The sequence below is a fragment of the Centroberyx gerrardi genome, chromosome 13, assembly GCF_048128805.1.
Source record: "Centroberyx gerrardi isolate f3 chromosome 13, fCenGer3.hap1.cur.20231027, whole genome shotgun sequence".
NCBI lineage: Eukaryota > Metazoa > Chordata > Actinopteri > Beryciformes > Berycidae > Centroberyx > Centroberyx gerrardi.
This window is the reverse complement of record NC_136009.1, coordinates 7,016,569-7,042,685: the sequence shown is the minus strand read 5'-3', so window position 1 is coordinate 7,042,685 and position 26,117 is coordinate 7,016,569. Positions and strand designations below refer to the sequence as shown.

At 42.4% G+C, this 26,117-nt stretch overlaps 2 protein-coding genes across 3 annotated transcripts; both read right to left on the bottom strand.

Moving 5' to 3' along the window:
- Positions 1 to 4,510: 4,510 nt before the first annotated feature.
- On the bottom strand, positions 4,511 to 22,414 carry LOC139926746 (E3 ubiquitin-protein ligase MARCHF6-like). Its single transcript, XM_071918551.2, has 26 exons — positions 22,167 to 22,414; positions 20,803 to 20,902; positions 20,277 to 20,350; positions 19,952 to 20,095; positions 19,506 to 19,578; positions 18,809 to 18,989; positions 17,337 to 17,601; positions 16,661 to 16,722; positions 16,431 to 16,463; positions 16,053 to 16,104; positions 15,806 to 15,864; positions 15,607 to 15,687; positions 14,801 to 14,869; positions 14,629 to 14,703; positions 14,147 to 14,281; positions 13,680 to 13,799; positions 12,975 to 13,075; positions 11,140 to 11,277; positions 10,443 to 10,635; positions 10,275 to 10,344; positions 9,684 to 9,865; positions 8,782 to 8,916; positions 8,514 to 8,603; positions 7,975 to 8,107; positions 7,263 to 7,398; positions 4,511 to 6,773 (listed from the first exon to the last, which is right to left on the bottom strand). Exons 1-26 carry the CDS (start codon positions 22,183 to 22,185, stop codon positions 6,695 to 6,697), a joined length of 2,799 nt encoding a protein of 932 aa, XP_071774652.2. The 5' UTR covers positions 22,186 to 22,414; the 3' UTR covers positions 4,511 to 6,694.
- A 3-nt stretch (positions 22,415 to 22,417) lies between these two features.
- Positions 22,418 to 25,340, bottom strand: atpsckmt (fATP synthase c subunit lysine N-methyltransferase). Of its 2 annotated transcripts, XM_071918564.2 has the most exons (4): positions 24,803 to 25,340; positions 24,090 to 24,227; positions 23,495 to 23,545; positions 22,422 to 23,311 (listed from the first exon to the last, which is right to left on the bottom strand). In XM_071918564.2, the coding sequence occupies exons 1-4, from the start codon at positions 25,082 to 25,084 to the stop codon at positions 23,084 to 23,086; spliced, it is 699 nt and encodes a 232-aa protein (XP_071774665.1). In that variant the 5' UTR covers positions 25,085 to 25,340; the 3' UTR covers positions 22,422 to 23,083. The 2 variants fall into 2 exon arrangements, with proteins under 2 accessions (XP_078143654.1, XP_071774665.1); XM_078287528.1 differs by lacking the exon at positions 23,495 to 23,545 and having other exon boundaries at positions 22,418 to 23,311.
- Between the last annotated feature and the right edge of the window lie 777 nt (positions 25,341 to 26,117).

The window sequence follows — 26,117 nt, the reverse complement described above, 5'->3', positions numbered from 1 at the left end:
GCTGCTGGATTTGCTCCTTGGGCTTTGGAGGAGAGGAGCTTGGTGCTCAGACTCTCTTCAGGATCATCCTGAGGACTTTTGGGTTGTTGGGATCTTTTACTGGGATGGATCTCCATACTCCATAGTCCTGTTGATCAATCTGAAGGGAGAAACACTCATTATTCCCTCCAGCTATTTCATGGCACACTGGTTGTAGGCCTATATAGACTATATTTTTTTCAATCTAGGTTTACCTTATAACAAGGGCTAACATGTCCTCTTGTTGGTGAAATGAATTTAATAACTTAGTGATTAAATAACAACAAATGATTCATTAGTAATAAGAATATAATATTTTTCTCATGGACATATTCACACTATTCCTCTTTTTGTTAAAAAAAGTGTTGCCTTAACTGCATTTTGTGCTGAAAATGTGAAAGTTTCCATAACAATGTCAGAGCTTTAAATAGACTTAATGATGTTACACCACCGCAAACAGTAGGCTACACAAATCATAATCCATGCATGAATGTTGCATTTTGTTTTGTTTTGAAAAAATATATTTCATTTTTCACACTGTATTTTACGAGGATTATTACTATTTATGAGGAGTTTCTGTCACTTAACAGTCTTTCAGTGACTGCTAAAGACTTTGAGGTTTCTCGGCAGGTGTTTGGATGCTGTTTAACAGACCCAGCGTCGACACGTGCTGGTCTCCTGTAGGGGGAGACCTGCCCGCCAAACTCCATTGAAAATCTGGTCAGTTTTATGTTGCCTTGCTTATCGGCAAACTTACACACCTCCTAGAACATGACCTGAAACCACTGAAGAATTATTTGGGTATTTTGTAAAAGTCGGCATGTACATAATCTACCAACCAGCACTTTTTAAAGGACTTTTAGAATTGTTAACGCTGCTCCCAAGGTTGTGGGAAGAGCAGGCGAACCAATTATGAAAATAGAAATTTTATTGAAAGAAGTGTTGCTTGGTATGTGGGATGTATGGCGAATAAAAGAATGGCTCCTATCGATTCATAAAAGATCATAAGTCCTGTTATAACAGGTATGTATCTCTGCCGACAAGATAAAATTGACAGGTTATGCATATAATTTGGTGTAATTACTGAAGAGCACATATCGACCTGTGGAATTAATGGATATGTCTTTTCTTTAAGCGCTTTTAAGCGTAATTATGTGATGTACTCTGTGCTGGTTTATATATTTTGCATATTTATTTGTTCTCTTTGTGTTTATTTGTCTAATAAAACACTTTTCTCTGCTCTGTCTGCACTGGCTGCCTCTGTTGGTATTTAAGTCAAATATTTGGTGTCACTTTGAAAAAAGAGGACTAGTGGGAACCTGTCATGTAAAATATTCACCTTAGTATCCATAGTGTAGTGTGACTCTGGACAGATGTCACACTACAGTCAGTAAACAGACTTCAGATCAGTGTGCAGTAGAGTGTGTTGCTGCAGCAATGAACTGTGAGTTCTGCTGATATGAGTTCAGTGGATTGTTCAAATGATGCAGAGACACTTAAGGCCCGCTGCATCCTGCAGCAGCTACACTACTTGGACACGGTGGCTCATTTAAAAGTGACAGATATGTAACAATCTCTTCTTCTGCATATAGAAATTAAAGCTAAAGTTATATTAAAATTTCTCCTCCTCACCACTGCTAAATGCATTCAAAGATATGGCATCTCAAGATAATAGCCCCTTGATGTGTACATTGCTAAACTGGACACTTACACTAGACACTTTAGTGTAAGAATAAGAGAACTGGTGTTGCTAAGAGTTGGTATGATGGGGGTTTTACTGGTGTGAGCCAGCAGCTCAATGACGAGGCTGCATTCAAATATCCATAAACACATACAGCCCATCTGGTTACAGGCGGTTTACTGGCCACACTGTAAAATATACCCATCTTAACAAGTCAAAGGATTGAGTCTAAAAATGCAAAAAAAAGTGAAAAAGAAATCTTCCTTCTGTCTTGTTTCAACATATAGAAACTTACATATATCTGGAAAATTCCTGAAAGACGAATTTTTCACTTGTTTCAAGAAAAGTACGATTTTAAGACTCAACATGAGACTAAATGACTTAAGATGGACATATATTGCAATGTAGAGTTGATTCCATGCTCTCTTGATGCCTGTCAGTATTACAAACTTATAATATATATTATAATATATATTTTGGATGGCTTGGATAGGAATTTATGGGTGGGGGTTGAACTTGTCTTTCCACTTACCCCACCTCTCCATATGCATCTGCACCAGTTCTGAGCAAAATTGATTCTTTTCATCAAGTCAGTTTTTCACACACACAGTGCCACCTGCTGATTCTTCTCTGCTGCCCCCCTTCTGCCTTCTCTTCCTTTTCAACCCTCCTGACGTCTTCTTTTTCTGCTCTCTTTCCTTTCCCTCTCTCCGTCCTCACGACTTCTCCCTCTCCTTACAGCAAGTTGGATAACAGTCGCAGTGTGGCGTCTGGAGGGACCGGACCTCACGTCCATGTAGACTTCTGTCAGTATGCCGGTCAGATGTCCAGGTATGTGGACTACAGAGCGTGTCCGGCTGTGGCCTTTCATGAGGGACAAGCTGACAGCGTCTGCCAGCGCTTCTCTGTGAGTTTTAACACAAACTAAAGCAGACTCGAACTAGAATTCTGCCTACTTGGATTGAGGGCCATGGAGTGAAAATGTTTACAAAACAGTTTAACTTCACTATGGTTTAAAGCTGCACAAGGCAAGATTTATATGTAAAAATATATATATTGTCTTATCAGTTTAAATCTGTTGAGACTGAGACAGCTGGACTCACCTGCTGTGGAGAGTTCTTTTTTTTTTACTATCTCCACCCACACCTGCCACTAAGAAGAAGACATTTAGGTCCGAGGTGAGCGGAGTTAACTGAAGGTACATTACATGACTTCTGGCTAATGAAGTCCTTCAAGCTTTGAAAAATTCAAACAATTATCTCCAGCTGCCACTTGGGGCCGCCAAAGTGTGAAGTTGCCCAGTGCAGCTTAAATTCCAATAAGATAACGTATAAGAATGACTATTCTAATCATAAGTTTAGTATACACACCTATAGTCTTCCCACCTGTGTCACTATCCATATCTACCAGCACAAACAAGCCAGCTAGACTGTATGTGTGTATGTGAAAGTCATCGGTGCTTCTCTAGGAATGGCAACTGTTGTTTAGCCAAAAGTAAAATGATTCAGGTGCCGTGCTTTGACAGGAGGTGAAGAGAGATCACTCTTTCACTGTCCTGAGATCGCTGTCATGAGATCTTGTATTGATTTTGAAAATCAGAACATTGCACTGACTAGAATTTCTAATTTAAGCAGTATAAACCTTAATATTGTTATTAAATGATTTTTAACAAACGTGGATAAAGTAAAACTGTATGAAAGACTGATTCATGGTGCAATTATTCTGTTAACTACTCCATCTTATAATAGTCAGAAGATGGAGGCGGTGTGGGGGAAGAGCATGGTGTGCACACTGGCAGACCGGGCACAGCAGGGGAACATGTAGATTATACATGGGATAGTTCACACTATTTTTCAGGATATCAACTCTTGTCTGCTTTCTCTCGCTGCTTCTTCCTCTCTTTCAGGACGGCTCGGATGTCTCTCACCCACTTTGGCGCCGGTCCGGGAAAGTGCTGAGGGCTGCCGGTGCCGGACACCCGGCTGGCACCAGCAAAAAGGCCAATAAAGATAAGGGCAATTTTGGAAAATAAATTGATTGTCAAATAATGATTGGATGCAGGCCTGCACAGGCATGCAGGGCACCACCATGGGCCCCAAAAGCCCGGGTTCAGGTATGTAAACTTATGATTTTAATTGTAAGTGTGTGTTGAACACACTCGCCCCGGGGCCCCTAATGAGATGATCCGGGTATTACTGGCCAGATTCCTGGTAGGCACAGCAGGCATTCAGCAGTTTAAACAGCAGGTGCAAATCTCAATGGCATCATCTGAGAACTGTGTGTGTGTGTGTGTGTGTGTTAAGGGAAGAGAAACAGTCAGGCGGTGGATTGGTGCTAACTCTTTACAGGGGAAAAAGTGCATCATGTTAATTCTGTCAAAGAAAAACACGACTAAAACTAAACTAAGAAACTAATGGATAATCAATGAAGCCATTGTTTTACATTATATTATAATTGGTCATGTTTTTGTCCTATGGATCTGTGTCCTTTCATTCGTCCGTCACACGCCATTATCTCAGACACCACTGATCTGATTTGGATGAAACCTGGGGGAATGATGCATCTCATCACTGCGTTCCAGCATTTTCAAAGTTACACTGACTGGCCCAAGGGGGGGCGCTACAATCACAGGTCAAAACAAGGTGATATATTTGTTACTCATTGGCCCAGAAGGGGACTGCATCATTCCTGGGGGAGACGACATGTTTGTTCCAATGCTATCTTATCTTTCATAAAGAGCATATTGTTTGCAGAGTTAAGTGACACACACACAAGAATACAAGACAACTGCGCTCTAAGCAAATTATTACGACTATTTATTACCGTTTCATATTACTAAATCAACAACTGACCTTAAAGTATACCTTTATGTCACAGTACACATCACTGTCTGTATGTGCACATATAAAAATAGAATCATTTGCTTCTATAAATTGTAATACAAGACCAAAAGTTGAAAAGTGTCCAGCTCGGTTCAAGAGGATACTAAAAGGTCACTTATAGCATCGTATATATATTTATAAAATCAGCATTCCACACAGCAGTACTGTTATTCAAATACTCTTGAACCAGTGAATAAACACTGCTGCCAGCACTAACCAAGTTATGTATTAACATATTGTGATTCACAATCCCTATCAATAGAAAAGCATAGTAACCAAACTCCTAATCGAACGCTTGTAACATAAAATGCAGTGTCAAAAAACAGATGCAAAACTCATCTTAAACTCATCGTGGGGAGTCACCACAGTGAAATACTGACAACTTTCAGTCTCAATGGGGGGGGGGAATTAAAAAAAAAAAAAACCTGCTATCTTGACTATGCTACAGTGGATTTTGAAATGATTGCAAACTGAGTTTATAAAGTGCAACAGATTGAAAATTGTGCATGAAAAAGATCTTACCCTCTACTCTATGGGCCGATCATGGCCAAAAAAATAAATAAATTCCGCACTTCAGAGGAACTTAAAACATCTAAAAAAAAAAACTAAGGATTTTAGGAACAAGAACCCGTCAGAGAATTAGTTTGATTTAGCATTAGCAGCCAGAAATAGTTAAAAGAAAGGTTGAGGATGTTTGGAAGCCTACCGCAGTGATCACTAGCCAAAACCCTCTCTTCTGTCATTTAAAATGTTCTGACATCTATGTTTTTGTTTTTGAGAGATTGGCGTTCCTTGGCACTGTGCAACATCACGCGCAAGCTACTCAATATACTTGCATTAACGGTAGTAAGTGACCGAACTGTGTGAAAGGACCTGAATGTGATTTAGAGAATAATGGTTCCGTTCCCTGCTGAGTGAGGAGGAATAGGAAAAGCTTCTAAAAAATCTTGAACCTTTCCTTTAGAAAAAAATTAGGAAGGAGCAACTCTTTCTAGCACTTTCTTTGGAGAATCTCCAGGAGTAGAAGAGAGTAGGAGACACTGATGGGAGTACAACACCTGGACTGACTGTACCCTCGGAGCATGAAATATTTGGAACGCTGAAATGTAGAAAAAACCTGGCTCGCTCAAAATATGAAATGTGCACGCACGCACATTCTGAAATGTTCGGTGAGGTCGTCTTTGACAAGAGAAACCTCGCTTGGTGTGTGCTGTACTCCCATGTGTGACTTCTTCTGAAGTTAATGACCTCTCCTCTTCTGGAAGCTGGATTCCCCTCACTTTGAAATGTCTCTGTGACCCACCACAAGCTCAAGAAAGTACAACACAGCCCAGTCTACCTTTAAAATGACACAGGAAATCATTTGAAACAAGGAAAAAAAAAAAAAATTCCTGGGCTGTGTCCAGATTGTCTAAAATAAACATTTCTTTCTTTCATTTTCAACTTCTCTTTTAGTTCAAAAGCATCCTTAGAGGGCTACCTAACCGCTCACACCAGAAATGTAATACTAAAAATCAATGAAAAGATGGCTAATAAATACAGTATGTTTAAAAAAAAAATACAATCACATTACTTCATGCTGTTCGTCCCTCCTCAGCGTTGACAGACAAAATCTACAATGGGAACACAACCAGAGGCGTTCCAATTATAGTGATGAAATATCCATGTCTCCTCCACAACTCTGAAATGTCCAACACGTCACTTAGTGTCAACTAGAGAATAATTCAAAACAAAATTTCCAAAAAAAAGGGAAGCACCTGCTGAGGTAAAAGTTATGCTCAACTGTCCCGACTTCGACCGATCCCTTTGTGAAATGATATAAACGCAACGTAAGAATGTTGAAAACGGTAACGAACACATTCAACCGGATGTAGTCAACATTCTTGCGCTTCGAGTTGTTCTGGTGGCGGGGTCGGGCTGTCTGGAATAAGTTTAGAGGTGGTGTTTCAAAGCATGAAGCTGACACGGACATCCAGGCGGGGAGGAGACGGTGTTTAAAAAACATATAAAGACCTTAGCGCAGGAGCTGATTCTAGGTCAGCGTTGCCGGCTCCTGGTGCTGGGCAGAGTGACAGTGCGAGTCTGCTACACTGATCCCAGAGCAGCGTCGGGTCTACGAGGAGGTGCTGTAGGTGGAGGTGCTCCTGCCCGTCTTACGCTCGTAGTTCACCAGCCGCTGACCGACCAGGTATCTGGAGGAAAAACAGGAGAGACAAACAGCTTTTATTTCTATTTTTAAGTGATTTTTACCACTTACAAGAGGTGGGTCCCAGTGCTAGGAATCTGCAAAACAATTCATTAAACATTCAACTGGTACAAAAAGACAAAATGACATCCCTCCAAATCTGGCATTACTTCACTGCTTACCTGTTAGGTTTAGAATTGATTTTAAGATTTTACTGATCACTTTTGCACATTTGCAGTAAATCTATACAAAATATACAGTGCATCTTTAAGTATTGTGATACATGAGTAGAGGACAAATTGAGGAAATACTGATTTGCATATTTCCATTCCTCCACCACATTAGTCAAATCAAATGTAAACAATGCAGACTTGTGTGTGCTGTACTGCACTGAAATACTGATTGGCGCTGATTGGAATTTCTTCTGCCCCCTTGGTGTCCCATCACAATCAGAATAATGTGCGCACAAGGAAGAGTTTTTGCGGCCTATACTGACTTGTCGTTCTTGATGTGCTCGTAGAGGCGCTTGAACTGCCGTATCTGGAAGGAGAGTATGGCCAACAGCATGACCACCATCAGCAGGAAGGGGTAGATCCTGCGCTCCACCAGGGTCTGCATCTCCGGCTGCACGCCTACAAAGGGAAGGAGGGAGAGAGGGAGGGAGAGAAAGAGAGAGAAGTCAGAGTGACCGCTGGGACAGATTCTCCTCTGCGTCAAAGTCTGCTTATCTGTGACGTCGTTCCTCCACCTAGAGAGGGAGCAACAGATGCAGGGATGGATGGACTGAGAGGAAGAGAGAGGAAGGTGGAAGAGAGGAAGTAACTGCTGTTTGAATGCGGGGATAGAGTCTGCATATCTGGCTTCACTCCTGGAGATGCAGGAACGGAGTACGAGAAAGCGGACGATGGGGTCAAATTAAAATGACTTCCACCTAGGGCTGCAGAACTAATGCTAAAATCCTAATTCCCATTACTTTGTTGGATATTGTGATCATGATTATTAATCATGATTAACTGTCTAAATTTGGGAACACAATTATTTTAAATCACTTTTCATCTTGTATTAACTTCTGCACTATTTTCAACTGCAGCGAGCATTCTGGGTGAAATGCAATGTTGCCTGGAAAACTGATGTTCATTACCGCGCGCAGAGATCCCAAAATATGCATGCACATCACAGAGACACCTAGGCAAAACACAGGGACTCACCCAGCAGAGGCACGATGCCTTTAGAGATGGTGTAGGGCACACAGAGAGACAGCAGCAGGACACAGATGACGGGGGCAGCCAGCTTTTGGATAATGAAATGGAGGTCGATGTTTCGGATACCGTTAGCGTACACCTGCAGGAGGAGAGAGAGAGATACTGACAGCTTCAATTCACTTCCTTGCAATTCTAGTTTAATTCTTTATCATTTGGAGCGGTTCTGAGAATATGCAAGTTTAGGCACTTTTAAGAATAATAGTTTAATTCACCGCTGATTTGCAAATGCTAACAGGAGGCTGATGCCATCTTTTGAATGTCCAACGAGAAGGCTAGATAATCAGTAGGATAAAAAATCCTCACCTTGACTTTTTAAACACTGCTGCAGTTAAGGCAATCCTCAATACCAAGTGGACAATATGCTCCATTTTATGGGTATATAACAGACATTTCCACCTAAGTTTTGTCATCTTTTACAATGTATGTAAATGTCAGTAGTCCCATTTTGTTCCTTGGTAATTAAGCTAGAAGGTTGTGTCACTGACCTGCTCGATGACCGTTTTGAGCCACCACTGGGGGCCCATGAGTGTTATGGCGGCGATGATTTTAGCGTGGAGCACTCCCAGGGCCCAGTCCTGCCACACACACACACACACACACACACACAAATCACAGTTACAGCCAAAACACAGTGAGGTTTGAGGTTTGCCATGATTTCGGACGTGATGTGTATGATTTCATCACTCACACGTACGCACACTAATACACACGCATGGTAACACACACACACACACACACAGCCCAAAGCCCTACCTGCCAGGGGTAGAACAGAGGTGTCTGGTCCAGTGGGACTCTGAGAGGAGCGACGATGACCAGCTCAAACAGCAGACCCAGCAGCAGAGGAATCACCCCGGCGATGAGCACGGCCACCACCACAGTCTTCAGGATCTGTAATGTATGAAAAATACATTTATTCCTGTACTACATTGTTTAGTTGCAAAACACTCCATGTGTTGTTTCATTCCATAATGCTCTAAATGTCAGGTGAAATTGATCACTTAAAAAATTCCAAAGCAGAGATAATTCCTTTCACAAACGTGTTTGTATTTGGTAGGCAAAGTGGCTTATAACTAATACAAAATTAAGTGAAAAATGACTTTCACCCTGTTAGCAAATTTTCTATGTCTTAACTATGTCTTAACCTATTGATAAATAAACGCCAAAAAAATACTTTTCTGTATCTTCATATCACAACACCATTACTTTTCTTTCCTGGAAATCATCATATTTTTAGTGGCTGCTGCATCACGTACCAGTGGGTGAACACAAAAATCGCCAACACCCCTAATAACGGGGTGATGGAGGTGATGGAGGAGGAATGCAGGCCCAGTTCTTCAGAGGCACTTTCCATGTTTGCTATGATTCACCACCGCCCACTTATGAATGATCCCTCCCTACATGATGTCCCGCCCCAACATGTTGTTTCAACCTGAAATGTGTTTGAGCAAGACGCTCAAAAAGCCATTTCATGTTGTATTTACACGTTATCCCCCCCTCCAAAAAAAAAAAAAATTGTTTTAGTAATTCTATAAGAGTGGGTGTCACTTTTCATATGGATATCTCATCTTCATGTATATCCAAATAGTTTTCCACATGATGCATAACAACACTACTTTTGCCATTAGCTGGGGGGGCTTTAGAGGCATCCACGTTACCATGAGCGTCCACTCGTGGACTTTGAGCAGGATGACGCTTCGTCCCTGTGGCATCCAGGCCAGCATTACGGTGGCGGCTCGGATGGACAGCCAGCAGACGTACAGGCCGCTGGCCGCCGTGTACAGCTCATGCACCGTGGCGCTGCCCATCCAGAAAGACATCAACCAGCGACCCGCGCACACTGGGAAGAGAGGAGGAGGAGGAGGACAGGTTGGAGGAAAGAGGTAATACAGAGGAAAAATGGAGGTGGCGTGGGAGGATGAAAAAGGTAGCGAAGACCAGGCGGAAGAAGAAGAGGGGAAGAGAGAGGGGGTAGAGTGAGGGGGTGAAGGAAGGAAGGGAAAAAGAGAGAGAATAGGGGAGAGAAAGAGAGGAGAGGGAGGATGAAACAGGAGAGAGGGAGAGAAAGTTGAGGAAAGTTGAAGAATGATTCAGTGAGAGTGTGGGAAGGACATGGGAAGAGAGGAGGAAAGGCAAAATGGAGAGAAGAAAGAAAGAGTTAATACTGAATCAAGTTGTGTCAAATGCAACACAATTAGTCTGGGTGTGCGTATGCAGCGTAACGTACTGTGTGTGTATGTGCAACTTACCTGGCAGTGTAAGGCATGTCAGACTAGCGAGTAACAGCGTCACACACATGAAGACAACCAGCAGAACGATCTAGACAAGCAGAAACACACCGAATGAGACCAAAAGCTATTTCAAGCAAAACACTCCGACGGGACAACGATATGATTCACTGCCAAGCTGTCAGTCACCTTAAGGGGGAAGTTGATAGGCCGGTGGTAGGGCTGGAAGCCCACGGGCCCGCCCTGCTGCAGAATGGCCTGATGGGCAGCGTGAAGCCCCTCCCCCAGACCGGGGACCATGTTGTTGTTATGGGGACCGGGAGGGTTGTTTGGCTGGTTGTCGTCGTCCTCGTGGTCCCCCAGCAGGTAGGAGTGGAGGTCACTGTGGGGGAGCCATATACGGTGAGCAATTATATTTGCTGCATACGCCAACTACTGTGGATCTGAAATGGCACTATGACAGTATGGTTTAATTTAATGTTTTTTTTTTCAGCCACGTCGTATGAACAGTTTACGATCTACAGCCGTTTTTGTACGCAGCACCCATTTTTCTCCCCTATTTAGCCAGATCAAGAGTAGCAAGAGTAGGCAAACATCCTCTAGCCATTCCTCTGATCGCCGATAGGAAAACCTCATGATGTCAAATATATTGCATCTTTTCATTGCCACCTTCTGAATTAAATCAAATAGCGCTACTAGGGCTTCATGCGTTTAGCCTTTTTTCTATTCATGGAAGGGTTGTTGCGTAATCTAAAGTAATGAAATCCCAAACCACCGATTCACACCCGAAACTGTTATCATTCCTTCCAGGGTTACTAATGCTATGTGTTGTGCCAAGTGAGAGTGTGTGTGTGTGTGTGTGTGTGTGTTTGGTGCTCCAGCTCACAGCATGTATCCAGCGGTGAATGTCCAGGCGTGGACCAGGCGTTTGAGCCACTGCCGCGTGTGACCCTGCTCCAGCAATGCCGGCAGGACAACCTGAAGCAACAGCAGCTCCAGTGACAGCTCGCTGACCGGGGCGTCGCTATGGAGCCGGGACATAAACCAGAGCTCCACTCAATTCACTTTCAGTTCGGAATGTAACTGGAAATTGCAGTTTTTCTCTTTCCATTACAGCTTTGATCCCTGAGAGCAAGGATCCGTTCTTACACTAAGCACTCATTTTAAACGTTAAGACTAGGGCTGCAGCTATCGATTATTTTAGTAATCGAGTATTCTACCGATTATTCCATCGATTAATCGAGTAATCGGATAAGAAATACTTTTGCTTTATTAAAGAGCAATAGTAAATATACAAAAGAGAAAAGCTGTCCGCACGAAGCTGTCCATACGACACTGTGATTTACTGAAAACGAGGTGAAATAATTATTATTATTGATATTTATTACTAGGCCTAAATATCATACAAGTTCATAAGACTGGCTAATGTACATTTATTTGCTATGTTGAAGGGTTGCCCTACACCTGCTGACCCTACTCACTGCAATCAAACTAAACTGAATATACCTGCTGTATTGGACTGGCGCATTTTAGGCTCCAATTGCTACTTACACCACCTGATATTTTGCTTTCTGGGGTATTTTATGCATCACTGTGAGGGGAGTAGGTGTGTGTGTGTGTGTGTGTGTGTGTGTGTGTGTGTGTGTGTGTGTGTGTGTGTGTGTGCGTGTGTGTGTATGTGTGTGTGACTATCATAATAATAACATGAATGAAGCTCAGGCTTTCACAAATTGACTGCAGCATTTTATTTTCTGTGGTTATTTTCTTGAGCAAAACTTAGCTAACTTAGGGACATCATAACTAGCCACCATATTGATTTACGTTCTTAACTAGCCATTACATATAGCCATAATTAACGTGCATTCTTTACTAGCCTTCATCTCATCCCGTTTTAATATTAAGTGCTGACTCCGCCCACCCGGGCCAGTTTCGGCGTACGCCAGTAGCAATTACAAGTGGACCCTATCCTACAGTCCCTGCTCTCAGCGGAGCGCTGTGACCGTCAGACCTCTCTGGATTAGACAAGCAAGTAGAGAAAACCGGCATCAGCCGAACCAATTTATTGCCAAATGCTTTGGGATTCAACACATTAACATTGCTTCCCATGGTCAGAAAAAGTCGGCAGATTTGTCGCTAGTCGCTTTTGAGAAATAAAGTCGCCAGGGGGGTCTGAAAAGTCGCTAAGTCTAGCGACAAAGTCGCCAAGTTGGCAACACTGGATCCGAAACTTTGGACACTTTCTGTCGTTTTCTCTGGCCTGTCTCTTCTCTTCGCCCCTCGCTATTTTCTCTCTCTTTCTCCAGCGCGTTGTGCAACAGTAATAATCATCCGTGCGAAACACTGAGTGTGTATATAGTTATATGGATTAAACGAAGCTTCGATGCAAAGAATTTGCATCGATGATTTTTAGTAATCGAGTTACTCGAGTTTCTCGAGGAATCGTTTCAGCCCTAGTTAAGACTATATTTGTATTTCAGGGACAGAAAAAATAGAAAAATAGCCTGAAAATATTTCATTTAATCCTGGGCTTTGACATGTTGTCACATCTCCCAGCTGCATGCATTTTGCATCCTTCCCTTTAAGCATCTGGTTTAATTAAGTGCAACCTACTTCTCATTTTCTCTCACAATGGTGGCAAACTTCATGCCGTCATGAGGCATCACTACTGAATGAGAATAGGAGGAAGGCTGAGGTGTGGTGTTGTCAGGTTGTCATATCTACCTGTACAGCATGACGTTGTAAGGAAGGAAGACTGGAAGGAACAGCTTAATGATCCTGATAGGAAGCCAAAGCATCAGCAGAACTATGGACCCAAACACCACCTGGAAATACACACACACATACACACACACACAAACCCAAAGAGGTGAACTATAAAGTCATTAAACATGTAACCGTACCGTTATCACACTTGAAACCAAAATGTTGCAATATGCATCGCAGAGCAGAAATCAGTTCCAGCCATAATCCTATAACAACATGCACAAATCATTATTACACTTGTCTTCCTGATCAATTTAGTCTCTCATTCAAAGGAAGAATCTAGGCGCCAAACCTATGCTTGGTCTGTCAAATTGTTTAATTTTAAGGTTATTTCTCATATCCATTAACACATATGCATGTATGTGCGCACAGACCTACAGACACACACACACACACACACACACACACACGCTCTGGCCTCAGTTCATGGAGTTTGTGAAGTTCTTGTCCTATCTCTTGTTTTCACTGTTTTTGTGTCCTTTGTTTTCTGCACTTTTGACAGTCCTGATTGCTAAAAGCACTCTATAAAACTTATCTTGACTTAATATGGTGACACTATGTTTTTGTGTATATTGTATTCAACTAAACTGTGATCTGAGTGTAGCGTTCTGCCACCAAAGGTGAGGTTTTGAACAGAACAGAGCAGAGGGACGTTTGACTGACCACAGAAAGTATAAACCTCCGGAGGTGTCTGTAGACGGGCAGGTGGATCATCTCTTGGACTGGGTTGAAGTCCGGGTCGTTCAGGTTCCTCAGGAACCACAACACACCGGGCCGGAGCACCTACACACAAACACACACACAAGCATGAGGTTTTGACTTTTGTGCAAAACTAGAATTAAAGGTGCCATAGGTACCATTTACACAAAAAGACAGGGGATCATGCAATCGCAAGAAACCAAATCAAGTGATGTATTCAAAAACTTTTATTCTGAAAAACTAAGACATCACACCTTTGGGATTGTCAAATTTGAATTGTATATCATGTGGGTTTTTCTGTTATGTGACCTCTCACAAAGACACACACTGTTGGGTGCTGTGTGGTTCATTCGACCATTATGGATGGTGACCTTCTGCGTACATCAAAGTACATGAATGTGAAAGGCTCTAACAAGGAATGCTCCACTTACCTCTCTGAGCAGGAGGATGAAGGAGGCGAAGTAGAAGACGTAGACCATGCCGACCAGCCAGTGGAGGAACATGGTGGTGCCGGGAGCCGACTCAAAACTCTGCTCCCTGTCCTTTAGAGTCGCATCAAACATCTCCTGCAGCAGACAGAGGGACAGGATTTGTTGTTTGTGTTTTTAAGACCACAGTGGAAATCGCTCTTTGACTTTTTGTGTTATAGTTGATCGTTTTGAGATGAATGTAAGTTTTTAACATGCACTTTAAAACTGCATTTAACCATAACGTATAGGGAAATCTAAGTCAAAACTGATTTTCATCAAACACAGCATTAGTTGCGCTGTGTGTTGGATTGGTAAAAGTCGTATACACTGCATGATCACATGATTACATCCCGGACACTTCCGTTTGATGAGTCAGTGAGGGTCGATAAGACGATTGTATCAACAGGGTCAGTCGCAGAGTTTCATCTGCATGATTGACGTACCAGTGAGCAAATGTCGAGCCACCAGCCACAAATCAGTGGGAACAAGCCTATCTCCATGACAACCAGCAAGGAAACCTGGAATAAAAAATACAAAGATTTGTTTCTGTGACCAGTAATTTTCATAAGTACAGTGTCAATTTAATTCAAGGCACTGGTAGTTGGTTTTGGTTACCTTGACAACAATGTAGCAGACACCCAGGAGGCGTCTGGACCGCTGGAACCTCACCAATGAAGCCAAACCCTGAGAGAGGCACTGTTAAGGACTAACACACAATCTTGTGGTACAAACAACTCGCTGTCTTCAGTAATTATTAAAAGTAACACAATGTAGTATTTTCTCATACATATTGCCGTCACAACGGTGAAGATATAGCCCAAGTAGAAAAGTAACGCAATTACAGTCCTTACAATCAGTAGCCACAATGAGCTGCTACTTACTTTCTTTCAGGACAATATGGTAAGAATTCCTAACATGTACACTCATAAGTTAAGCTTCAGAAGCACCAGAGGTGGGAGACAATGACACAGATATAAAGCAGCTCACTGAAGCTACACAGTGGTATTTGGCTGCTATATAATTAAATTTTGCTGTAACACATTACATGTTTTACTGCATCTTAATACTACATTATTGATAAATGATGTAGTAACAATATAACTGTACTCTAAAAGCTTCTCATTACCAGGAATGAGACCAGGAAATCACAAAGTGTGAAGTGACAATACAAGCAGAGGAAAGGGAAAACCTCAAAAAGGAATGAATGACTATGCTGTCATCAAATAAGCTACAATTCTGGGGAAACAGTCTCACAACCTGTACTGAACACAAAACAAACAAAAGCATGTTACTACTGCACTCATAAAATATCTAACAATTAAATACATATTCATAATAAATACATCACTTAGAGAGGAGGAACTAGGTGCGTGAGACAAACCAGCACACACACAAGGTAATTTCTCCAATGTAGAGGATACATGGCAGACTATGAGAGCGCCAGCCAGGAGGATGTAGCCCAGTATGGTGGTGATAAGACCGTCAAAGTGGGACGCTCTAATCTGCAACAAGAAATGACATTACCAAAAAGGATCCACTTAAGAAAGGGTTAGCAAATCCAAATACTAAGGGTGCATTCAGACTCTACAAGCTTTCCCTTGTGTGGTGCTGTGCACTTACATATTCCTCAAACCCGAGTCCCACAACTGAGAAATGGCCGATGTGATATGGGCAAAAAGCTAGGGGAAACACATAGAGTTGAGGTTAAAATCAGTAGGCATCATACAGCATTTTCCATCACTGACTTATGGTGGACTACATGCTTACATAAAGGTTAAATTCCACATGTACCACTACACCAAAAGCCCTAGTTTCTGTATGGTAGCGATTGTATGTATGTACCAACTAATTGGAAGGTTGGACTTACCAAACACCAGAATGAAGAGAGTGTTGAGAGACACCACCCAGAAGACATGCTCCTGGAGAACACACACACACACACACACACACACACACACACACAACCTCTTTTAACAAACATATGATTGCTAGCCGTACAGTGGCAATGAAGAAAACATGTTTGGGTGTGTATAGTACATGTGTACGCAGCATATTACTATTAAATTCCACCAAGGCTGAAAGTGAGTGTGTGTGTGTGTGTGAGTGAGTGTGTGTGTGTGTGTGTGTGTGTGTGTGTGTGTGTGTGTGTGTGTGTGTGTGTGTGTGTGTGTGTGTGAGTGAGTGAGTGAGTGAGTGAGTGAGAGAGAGAGAGAGAGAGAGAGAGAGAGAGAGAGAGAATACTTACCAGGAAAACTAGGGAGCCATCCAGACCCAGCATCTGGGATGTAAATAAAAAGCACAACATCATACACATGGCCACATATGATACTGTATATCTACACCAACATACTACTACTACTAATACTGAGAAGAACATAAAGAAGAAGAAGAAGAAGAAGAAGAAGAAGAAGAAAAGAAAGAAGCTAAACAGAGTGAAACGCTTATGTCAGTCAAAAAAAAAAAATAGATTCCCACCCTTTCCCAGGTCAGCTCCTCTGCGGCACGGTCCCACTCCAGGGCGTTCCAGTTCAAATCTTCTACAAAGGAGAATCAGAGACGATGTACAGGTAACTACCTACATAATTGAAACCTACAAAATATACTGAAAGCAGGCTTCTGGCGGTAGGATGGCTTTTCTTGGCATGGTTTAGGTCCACTTAATCCCTTATAGAGCAGTAATCCCTTATAAATGCCAGTACATACAAAGCCATTCTGAATGATCTCCTACATCCTTAATCCATGAATCCATTTTTATCTCAATGTTGTTTTAACCAGGATGACAATGTCTCCATTTACAACAAATGTGTGGTCAGTGAATTGTTTAATTAGCATGACGACTATGTAAACCATATTTCGTGTCCGTACCAGTTCTAAACCCTGTTAAAACACCTTTGGAAGATTCTGGAATAGTGTCACAACAGACAGAAATATATATATTTATATCGCATCCCCCTAATAGAGTTGTGGATACTTTTAGAAAGAGCAGGGAAGCAAGCAAGCGGTTACAACCCTTTATGTTGGTGTTTCCTTTATTCTTAGGGGAAGTTTTATTCAATTAGCCTGCAGATTTGCCCTCAGGTCCTCTGAGAAGAAGCCAGTGTTTTAAAGTGTATGAAACGCTAGACTGCCTACATCCCCGAGGCCCACTGACCTTGCCCTCCATTGTTCCCATCAGCAGCATCCTCTTCCCTGCCTTCCTCCTCCTCCTCCTCCTCGTCCTCCTCCTCCTCCTCATCGTCTTCCTCCTCCTCCTCTTCTTCTTCTTCCTCATTCTCCAGCTCAGCCTCGTCTCCCTGGTTGCCGACTTCGTGTGGGCGGGCGGCTGCTGGGCCGTCCGGTGCCAGGTCCGCAGGGGGCTGGGCTGCTGCGCCTTCCGGAGCAGCCTGGGCGTTTGCTGCAACATTACCGCCTGGATCCTGTGGAGTCATGATATTAATAAATGACATGCTAAAACACAGCCTTCAGCCAGTCCTTTTAATCGCTCACTTGTGGTTTCGCTGTTGACTGGTTGTTGATTTGTGTTTGCTTATTAACCATGCCTACAGTTTTGGATTTGGCAATTAATACGTCTAGCCTGACAATCTTTGGGCCTGTATTCCTCAAGATTACGGCATGGTATTTGAGAGAAATTCTTTGTCACCTGTACAAATGATATTTTAATCCTCAACTGTATCGCTCCAGACTAGCAAAGAATTTGATTTAATCTGCAATCACTGCTTTACTCATTTGGGTATTTGTAAACACAGGCCAACGTCATCGCTAGTGAGTGCAAATGTGACCCAACATGGAAAAACAGCCACACTGTGGGAGAAAATGTTTTGTTTGTTTATCATAAATTTTTTTATCTTTGCATTCAGAGCTTTAAAATTGTATATTACATGATGAATTGTGGTCAGCAAATTATTTGGTGCTTTTGATCATACTTTTTGTGATTGAAAATGAGTCTCTTGTAATGGTTAATGAGTCTAGGTTTAAGGCATTTACGGAGTCACAAATGAAACCAAAAATGAGTGCCTCAGGCAATCTTAAAGTCCAGCAGCTTATCCTATACAGATGAGAAACTACTGTAGTACCAACCATGCAAAACTGCATTACTAATAGAATATATGGGGATTCCAATACACCTGTGTAAGGCCATTATCATTATACCCTACTTGCAGTCGGTCTTGCGGTCTTCAAAAGCCGCTTTTCCACTGCATGGTACCGGCTCAACTCGCCTCGCCTCGACTCGCTTTTGGTAGTACCACTTGGTTTTCCACTGCAGATAGTACCCCCTCAATGTGCCCCCCCCAACTGGTCGTCATAGCGACGCCACGACGCCGCATGAAACTCAACCGCCCCAAAATGCATTGAGTCTCTTCAGACTGTGGAATGGCGGACTGCGAGGCAGACGGTCCTGGTCCCAAATCTCCGAAAACGTTGCAGCAGATTTACATACAGGCATTACTTGGATAAACTTGGAACCTCGACGGAGGTGCTACCAAAAAAAGTACCAGGTACCATGTAATATGGTACCTGGTATCTGGTACTTGCCCAATGGAAAACCAAAAAAGGCGAGTAGAGTCGAGTTGAGTTGAGCTGGTACCATGCGGTGGAAAAGCGGCAAAAGTAAACTTAGCTCACCTCATTGGCTGGTGCAGGGCCGTTGGGCTGGTTGGGAACCAGAGGGGCCTGGTGTTGCTCTAACCACTGGGGGGCGCCGCCGTGGACAATCTGCTCTCTGAGCCACACCAGGCTGATGAAGGCGCAAAGCGTGCACGTCACCACGAAACAGCCCTGCAGGCAGTCGGCAAGCAGGTTATGTCTGTGAACAAGGGAAGGAAGGATTACAAGTGAGGGAGACGGAGGGATGGAGGGCGGCAGAGAAGGAGAATAATAAATGAATTATGTTCACTGCGACACCAGACATGTGATCACAGATGTGTGTTTATCAAGTGTTTTACAACGGCTTCGAACATAACTGAGGACTGGAACTATCTGTTTTATAAAGATGCATGGAGAGCTGGACAAAGGCAAAGAAAACACAATAGAAGGAGAGAGGAAAAAATAGATGGAGGGATGGCAAGGAGAGTTGAATTCATGGAGGTAGAGATAGTGGGGGATGGATGGAGGTCTATATAGTAGCCTATATACTATGCATTATCAGAATGTGAATGTTTGCGGCTTAATATTATACCAATTTGTTCGCAAATTCCTTTAGCTTTCTTAGGTTTTTGTTTACAGAGGGTACAAGATATGGAAAAAACTTACAGTATATAAAGGCAATGACAAATTGAGAGAAAAAGCACAAAAGCAAGACAAGAGAATTAACCACGCTTACGTTGAAAGCATGTCTAACGGCAGGGTAAGGAGAGAGCTCACAGAGCCAGTAAATAAACACTTGTAGATTCGACCTGTTAAGAGAGAGCAAACACACAAAAAGGCAACATCAATTACAATATCATGAGAACCGTTTCTATACACGACTACTGGGGTGACCAAAGCCTTGCATCTAAAAAAGCTGCTCGACTGAGGGGTCTGGGACTATTTTAAGCCTCCAGTGATTTTGTGGCCAATAGTACCCAAAACACACACTATCTTACATGTCTATATTGACGCTTCCATTCTTTTAAAATGAGTAGACAGATATTAATTTCTCCTCACTTTTCCCCTAAATCTGTAGTTCACATGGGTAGGGGTGTGTACAATAATTACTGCTACCAATGGGACTACTTTGCCCATCAAATCTCCTTACATGTCTGATTACAATGGGACGATGTAACTTACATGCTGTGAGGGGCACCACCCCCAGCCAGGCAAAGGCCACCAGTGTGTAGTGGAACCAGTATCTGATGGCTGTTCCAATACTGGTGACCAGCCCTGCAAAGATGTCCTGGACCGGCAAGCGAGATGGCATGTCTGGAGAGTAGACTGGAGGAAAAGACAGAATGGGAGAGGGGTGGAAGTGGATAGAGGGAAACAAAGGGATAGACTAAGAGTTAGACCTTCATCACTTACAGGATGGAGCGCTATCTTGAGCCCCACATCATAGCGGACTCCCACAAAATCTAAGCACAATGTACATATTGAACCGGTTTACAGGGAAACTTACTTGGTGTAAATGCAAATCTGTGTTTGCATAATTCACAGTATTCTTTTCTGCTGTGTTTGAGCCACTGCAGCAAGCTGTGAAAACAAAAGGACACATGATGAGTGTGCTTTCTTCATCCCATGGACATTTTACATCACTAGAATGTTGCTATGTCCCATGACTTTTCCATGACTTCTCTGAAGTCGGAGAGCTTCCATGACCTAAAAAATGTAATCCTTGTTGGTTTGCTAATGACGTTTTCAGTTCAGAACAGTTGGTCTGTAATAAAAATGTGAAACAAGTTGTAAAATATATTCTGCCATATTCCTGTAAAGTGACCCATTTGTAAAATCCCCTGATATTCTCTGACTTCCCCAGAAAATGTATCGATTTCCCTGACTTTCCCTGTCTACCTCTAAAAAATCAATGGTAGTCCAGAAATTCCCTGACCAGTGAGAAGCCTGTACCTTCACTCCCTATTCTCTAATATTGATCTGCAAATGAAACCAGATGAGACAGACAGACAGATAGCAGTAAAGACAAATACCATTCCTGATGGATGAACTTGATGCTGCCGGTACAGACACAGGGGTGGTAGAGAGGCTTGTCCTGGGTCCCCTCTGACCGACACACCCGGCATATGTCCGCTGTTGGGACACAATAACATATCATGGCATATCATGAGATAGCCTAATCCTTACTGCTGTCCACCTAGCATCTTGCATTTCATTGTGAATTGTTTGTAGTTTCTTTTGACACATTTTCGACACATATTACATACATATATTACATACACATTACATATTATGCATTTCATATGCATAATAGGTCAATAGGTTACCTTGGTCCCAGGGTAATGAAACACCTAGGAGACAATGCCACAAAAAGGATAACAGATAGAGGGTTTTTGCAGAACAACACTCAGAGTAGTGTTTCAGAATTTATGATTTCAAGACATTTGGGATTCTAGTTTGTTGCTTTAGTGAACAAGACTGGGTAGTGACTGTAATCCTTGGATTATGTTTTTGGATGACAAAAATAAAATAACTATAATTAGCCCAGGGTGCAAGTGCATAATATGATTATGGCTACCTTTCAGGATACCGAGGACCCTACTTGGTGAATTCACATGCATATTCACGTTAAAAATATGATAAAGAATATCTCAATATGAGAGAGCAGAACACCTGAGCACAGTGCCATCGCCCCTGTCCTTCCCTACAGCATAAACTGGGCTCCTACAGTGCTTGTTTTGAGGTTGTTGTGTATCAGCTGGTCAGTCCCCCAAAAAATGAGAACTGCAGGATGGTGTTGTTAACATGAACACTGTCCTACTAACCAATACCAAACAATATTTCGCAGCAATATGCAAGAGATAATTGCCAGCCTTTTATAAACTATACGTCCTGGGAGTTTAACACATAAATTCATAATCCAGTGTGGCAAAGGAGCCAGGTAAACCGACAGGAACATAGTTAACAGTTAGCTTATAATACATTTAACGGTTTTGTCTAAGCCACTAATTTAGCTAAAGTGTGACTGAAAAGTGAACGGTCTATTTTATACAGGATTTCTACCACTGGCATAAACATCTTACTTATATATTTGATATGTTGACTGTTAATGCAAACACAGCACACACTGACTGATTTTATTTACAACCGCTGTTAGCTAACCAAGCTAGTTAGCTAAGCTAGTTAGCTAGCTAGCTTTGATTGGCTAACATTAGCCAGCACGATTAGCGGTTTCCTTTTCATATTGGGTAACGTTTGTCAACGTTAAAGAAAACGTAGACTTAGTCATTGACACGGGCAGTGATTGGGGCTGGACTGGAACTTGATAGGGACGTTGTTATAGCAGTTATAACCAACCAGCTAACGGTAGCAATTAGGCTAATCAAGCTATAGCTACCTTCCTCAGCGGTGTCCATCTTGACTGGCTGCTAAGGCAGCCCTCCTTCACAGGTGTCAGGCTAGTCAGTACAAAGCGATGACCGCTATCTACAAAATAAATACATCTCAAGTTGGTGTTCAGTTCGGGCTCCAACGATCCTTGAAAAGATAGGACTTAAGCTTTCGTTTTTAAACGAATTGAAGCTGTATTATTTCATGGTACAGGTATCGGTCAGTACACAATTCGAAGTAACTACATGTGGTTGTACTACATTGTTACACCACTAGATGGCATCCAAGCACAAGAGTCACTGTACACCAACACCGCACAGCTTGACAATTAGACGTTTTATTGCAAAAAATACAAGTCTTTTTAAATATAAATTACTCACGAGCAGCAATTTCCTTTCTGTATGGTAGCTACCATACAAAAATAAAACAGTATGTTAAATGGATGAGGTGGATAATTTGTGTCAGACAGGCCTGTTTGTGTTGCTGGCCTCTTGCAAACACCTTGTCTGGATGGAGAGGACAATCTGATTTCATAATACATGAACAATGCAACTTTCAGACTGCTTCAGCTAGAGAGACAAAATCAAGTTATGTAATCATTCATGGCCGGTACCTATGGCTTTCTGCTATGAGGAATTCAAGGGCACAGGCCATCGCCTGTCTTCCTGATCTGGTTTCAATCTGGTTTAAATCAATATAAAAGAAAGCCTGTTTAGTCATATAGCCTGCTTTGAACATGTGTCTTAGTCTGCAGGCAAGTTTACATTTTTGGACAAGGGATGAGAATTACTATTCTACTGATAACCCTGTGTATTCTAGCTGTAACCACTCATCAAGGCCGTGCCAGTCAGTTTGTTTTATTCCTTTTCCAGGTCTGCAGTGTGTAATGACAGGGTAATGGTAACCAGGGCTGGATGTTTGCATCTATGTGGGTGAAGTTGGCGTTTGCTCTTGTTCCGCTGTTGTCTTTGCTGTCGTTCCTTGTTGTTGTTGTTGTTGTGATTTAAATGTCTTGGCATCGTACACCCAGACAGTGTCTATGCCCTCCCCGGCGGTGTGGTCGGGGACCCAGGTAGGGAACGGGAATCGGCAGGCCACCACCTTGGCTGTACTCTGTAACTCACTGCCCAGCTTCAGCTCCAGTTGGTCCATCTGCAGACGCAGCCAGACAGCAACAATGTGTATCATATCAAGATATGCACACAAAACCTAAAGATTATTCTGAACTTACTATACTGATTGCATTATGTATAGGTACAGCATACTTACTAAGCATTCTGTAAAATGCATAAACACTTTAACACAATGCTTCAGTATCAACAGAGAAGAACTCACCATTTGAGGGACACCAAAAATAACAACGTTGGAGTACTGTGCAAAACTGACCTAGAAAGAGAATCATAAATGCTGTGAATGAGATAGTCAAAGGGTGCTTCAGTAGCCCTACTATTCATGAGGCTTAATAGATAAGGAGTCCTGATCTAGGACAAGAATATTTTTGTCTGCCTAGCCGGCTTTGCACCTGGATGGGAAATTAACAACAGCCATCAGTCAAATCCTTGCAAAGTTTGGATGAGTCTGGGAAGTTTGTCTAGTTTACTTGGCATCAATCAACCCTTCAATCAAAGGTACCATTCTATTCTAAAATTCTATGAATGAAAATGGCTGGTGAATTCGGGTATGTACAAGCCAATGTGGTCGTTGATGGGACAAAACATATCTATGCATGTTCAAATTTAACATGGAAAACATTCTTGTCTCCCACTTTTCCCTCAAAATCTCATTTCATTTCATATTATCGATGTCCTCCGAGGTCACTTTTTGCCTTTGCTTACAGTAACTGACATCTGACATTGTCTTCTGAAAAAGTGAGTTAAACACAAGGTTTCTCCAGAATACTGACTGATCACACCATTTATGTGTCACTCACCTTCCATAAGTCAGAGATGTGGAAGGAGGTGGAGTGGCGGACTCCCTCTCTCCAGGCCTTGTAGCGGGAATACCACACTAGCCAGGGGTTCAGCTCGAAGCCCGACGCCCGAAACCCATGCTTGGCTGCTGCTATCACCTGCAAGCACGAGGACAAAGGGAAACGGGGTCAGTCAGTGTCGCAATTATTGGTGCCTGACAGATATTTCAATAGACAGATTGATTAAAGTGATCAATGAGATCCTGTTGAGCCTGTCCTCCACCTTGTTTACCTTTACCGCATTGGTAGATTTAAGTTGGTGTCCCTCAGTAAAATGATGAATACTTTAATTTCACAATAATGTAACGCACTTGAAATCATTCCCAGTTAGAAAATGCATACAAATGACTACTGTAATCATAGGTTTTACTCTCACTATCACTATGATCTCCCCAGAGTGCAGACAGTTATTCAGTTCAGCACTACATCAACAACAAAAACTTTCCCATATATATAATTTTAACCTAACCCTAACCCTTATTTATATAGCACTTTTGGGGTCCCTGGAACAAAATCTTACCATGTTTCTTTGGGGGTCTGTGGGGCCTAATGTAGGTCTATTTGGGGTCCGTGGGGCCCAATGTATTTCTAATTGGCTGATCTTTGTGCCTCTACACCAAGAAAGTATAGGTTCACATTCATGGCATAAAACGCCGTATTAGAACAGCACTTACTATCCTCCCATCTCCGCTCCCAATGTCCACCAGGGTCCCCGATCTGGCCTGCAGCACCTTGAGGACGTTCTCCACCTGAGCCGTGGTCGCGGGGACAAACGGGAGGCAGACTTTCCTCAGCGCGGGGGCGACGAACGGCGTAGCCACGGCGTACAGGGCGACCAGCGAGCCTCCCACCAGCCCCGTTACGACGAGACCGACTCGACTTCTCCTGCTGTCGTTGACACCGCCGGGACATTGTCCTGCCGGTTGTGTCTCCAGAAACATCTGTTCTTGTGACATGATGCTGCTGCCGTTATATTGACGTTACGCTATAAACGTATAGTTGAGCTGGACCAACGACCAGACCCTGCTTAGCCTATTTGGCCAAGGTCAAGTTGTCAGTAAAAAACAAAAAAACAGACATTCCTTAAATGAACCATGCAAGCTCACTTCATTACTACAATCGCAAAAAACGAATTATTACAAAAAACTTAATAATGGAAAAGTAAAGCTAGGTCACAAGTGCCAAGCATGGTGCCCACAAGCTAGCCACCGATGTCAAGCGACACAGAATAACATACAAGGCTTCCGGTCAAAACTTTCAAAATGAAACCTTTATTGACTAGTAAGTGTTGCAAATATTTTGGAATAATACAAAGCAGAGGAGTATTTTTAGGGATATTATTAAAAAAGAATATATCGTAAATTGACATGTCCTTATCGCAGCATATATTGACAGCCAGTGCAAGATGACATGTATATTTGCTTTTATTTTGAAGGCAAAGTTGCTTGACTACCGGAACTCTGCTGACTATTCTGTGGCTTGCTTGACGCAGCTAAACTACAGCCAGAAAAAAACAGATCTTCCGGTCACAACTTTCAAAATAAAACCCATACTGACGAACATGCTCCAATATGTCTTGAGTAATACAAAACACCAAGGTGGAAAAAGCTAGTGTATTAAAGGAGGAACCGGTCGTAAGTAAAACTTCATTTGTTGATTTTTGCATGTCCTTTCCTCAGCATATTTGTAGCGTCATTCTCGCCTGCAAGATGACGTGTGCATCGCTGTTATAAACCCTTTTGGATGACAAGGATAACCTAACTATGGTTCCTACCCTCTCTACCTTTCTCTGGTCAATGGTAGTAAAATGTCTAGGGTAACGAGAATGTATGAAATGGATTAAAACATGGAGTATAAGTAAAAACAAATGTCTGTCTTTGGGGAGATACATGGAAAAGTGGCAACTGAGTTGCTTACGTGAATTAACATTTAATGACGGTGCCATGCACAGTAAAGGAAAGGGTAAAGTATTTAATTAAATAAATAAAT